Genomic DNA, 1721 nt, shown 5'->3' with positions numbered 1-1721 from the left:
TCCTCCCACTAACCATCTGATGTCAAGGCTGCGTTGCTATGGGCAACCTGTTTGGGAGGGAGCTGGGGCTATAAGCTGAGTGAGAGAGAGAGAGAAAAAAAGAGGCGGAGGGAGCGAACGAGGGAGCAAAACAGAGATACAACGTAAGAAGATCGAGCAGATTTCACACACAGAGAGGAGAGAGGACAGAAGAGAGGAGAAGAAGTGAGTGATTTTTAAATTTTCCCCATCCCCGACTGTTGTGTAAGCACATCCTGAGAACTACGGCGGTCCTGGACGAGTGGAAGCACAGCAGGCGGTCAACCAATCAGCAGGCGATGCAGTCATGAAACAGGCAGCCAATGGCATGATAGGAGGGTGCTACTCCTGAGGAAGGCGGTTAGGATCTCTTATTAATGAATGGAGAAGCTCACAGGCAGCATGCGGCTGTGTAATCGCTCTCACAGACGCTGAGGGAGAGAAAGAGAGAGGGGAAAGGGAGAGAGGGGGGAAAGAGAGAGGGACAGAAGGAGGACAAAAACAGACAAAGAAAGCCAGTTGCTTTTCATTAGCGGCAACCGTGAGAGAAGACGGGCAGCAAAGATGAAGGGACAAAAGCGTGAGAGCGATCAGAGCGGTGCCAACCGTTCCGATCCAAACACAGAAACCGACTTGGCAGACCAGAACCCAGAGAGCCAGCAGACGGACCAGAACACCGAGAGCCAGCAGACGGACCAGAACACCGAGAGCGATCAGACCCAGGAGCAGAATCAGAACCCGGAACCATCTGGAATGTCATCCTCCGCCTTCCTGGCTCCCCGTGCCACCACCCCCACGCGTCGCTCGATCTCCATGGGGGACTTCAAGCGCTTGGGGGCCCTGGCCGGCTCCGAGCCCCCCTCCACGGCCTCCACGGCGCCCTCTTCCAAGCTGGTGACTCCCAGCTCCAGCATGGAGTTCGAGGCGGCTCGCCGACGCCTCCTAGAGGTTGAGGAGCGCCAGCGCGTCATCCGGGACATGGAGCGACGACTAGAGGAGCTGCGGGAGGTGTTTGTGCGCTCCGAGCAGGATGCGGTGGTGCACGGTGAGGTGGTGGCGCACATTTCTACCACCACTCAGCAGGGGGAGCTCTTCGTGTCAGAGAACAGCCAGCGGCTGAAGAAGGGCCTGCGCTACAAGCGCCACCGGCCCGCCATCATCTTCACCTCTATGCTGGGACTCCGCACGTGCCTTCCCTGGCCTGTCAAGAACAAATAGTCTGACCCGAATCTTTATCCTACTTCTTCCTCCTCATTCGACAATCCCTTCCTCACCCCTTTTTAGGGCCCATCTCAGCTCCACAAGAATGAAACCCCTCTGTGGATTACAAGATGTCAAGCCTTTGAGTCCTCTCCACGCAGGTTTGGCAGAACTTGTTTCTGTATATATATTTCCTCCTGGGAACTTCAGGGGCCATCCACACACACGCCTCTCATTGGCGACCTGCCCTTCCATCTAAACCATACTGTGTTTTTTTGTCTATTTGGTCTCGGGCTCTTTTATGCCAAAATCAACAGCAGAAACAAGATTCTGCTGACGCTTTTCTGCATCAGTTGGCTTGTTCCCCTCTCAGTCCCTGTGCTTATTTGTGCAGGTTGTTTTTTGCTGATGGGTAGTAGTGCCTCTAGGCAACAGCCGGGTTCAAGACAGTCTCCGCAGCTATCAGGGGGAGAGTGATGAACACTCAAGGGGGCACGATTCAG

General features: G+C 55.0%; 1 protein-coding gene across 1 annotated transcript; it reads left to right on the top strand.

Moving 5' to 3' along the window:
* Positions 1-582: 582 nt before the first annotated feature.
* Positions 583-1236, top strand: LOC308374417 (uncharacterized protein; the record flags this gene model as incomplete). The annotated part of the gene is made up of 1 exon (XM_080850194.1): positions 583-1236. One exon carries the CDS (start codon positions 583-585, stop codon positions 1234-1236), a length of 654 nt encoding a protein of 217 aa, XP_080706320.1.
* Positions 1237-1721: the final 485 nt, after the last annotated feature.

The sequence above is a fragment of the Sprattus sprattus genome (genome assembly GCF_963457725.1).
Source record: "Sprattus sprattus genome assembly, chromosome: 13".
NCBI classification, from domain to species: domain Eukaryota; kingdom Metazoa; phylum Chordata; class Actinopteri; order Clupeiformes; family Clupeidae; genus Sprattus; species Sprattus sprattus.
Note: the sequence above shows the minus strand (reverse complement) of the source record. Positions and strands in the feature narration are given on the sequence as shown.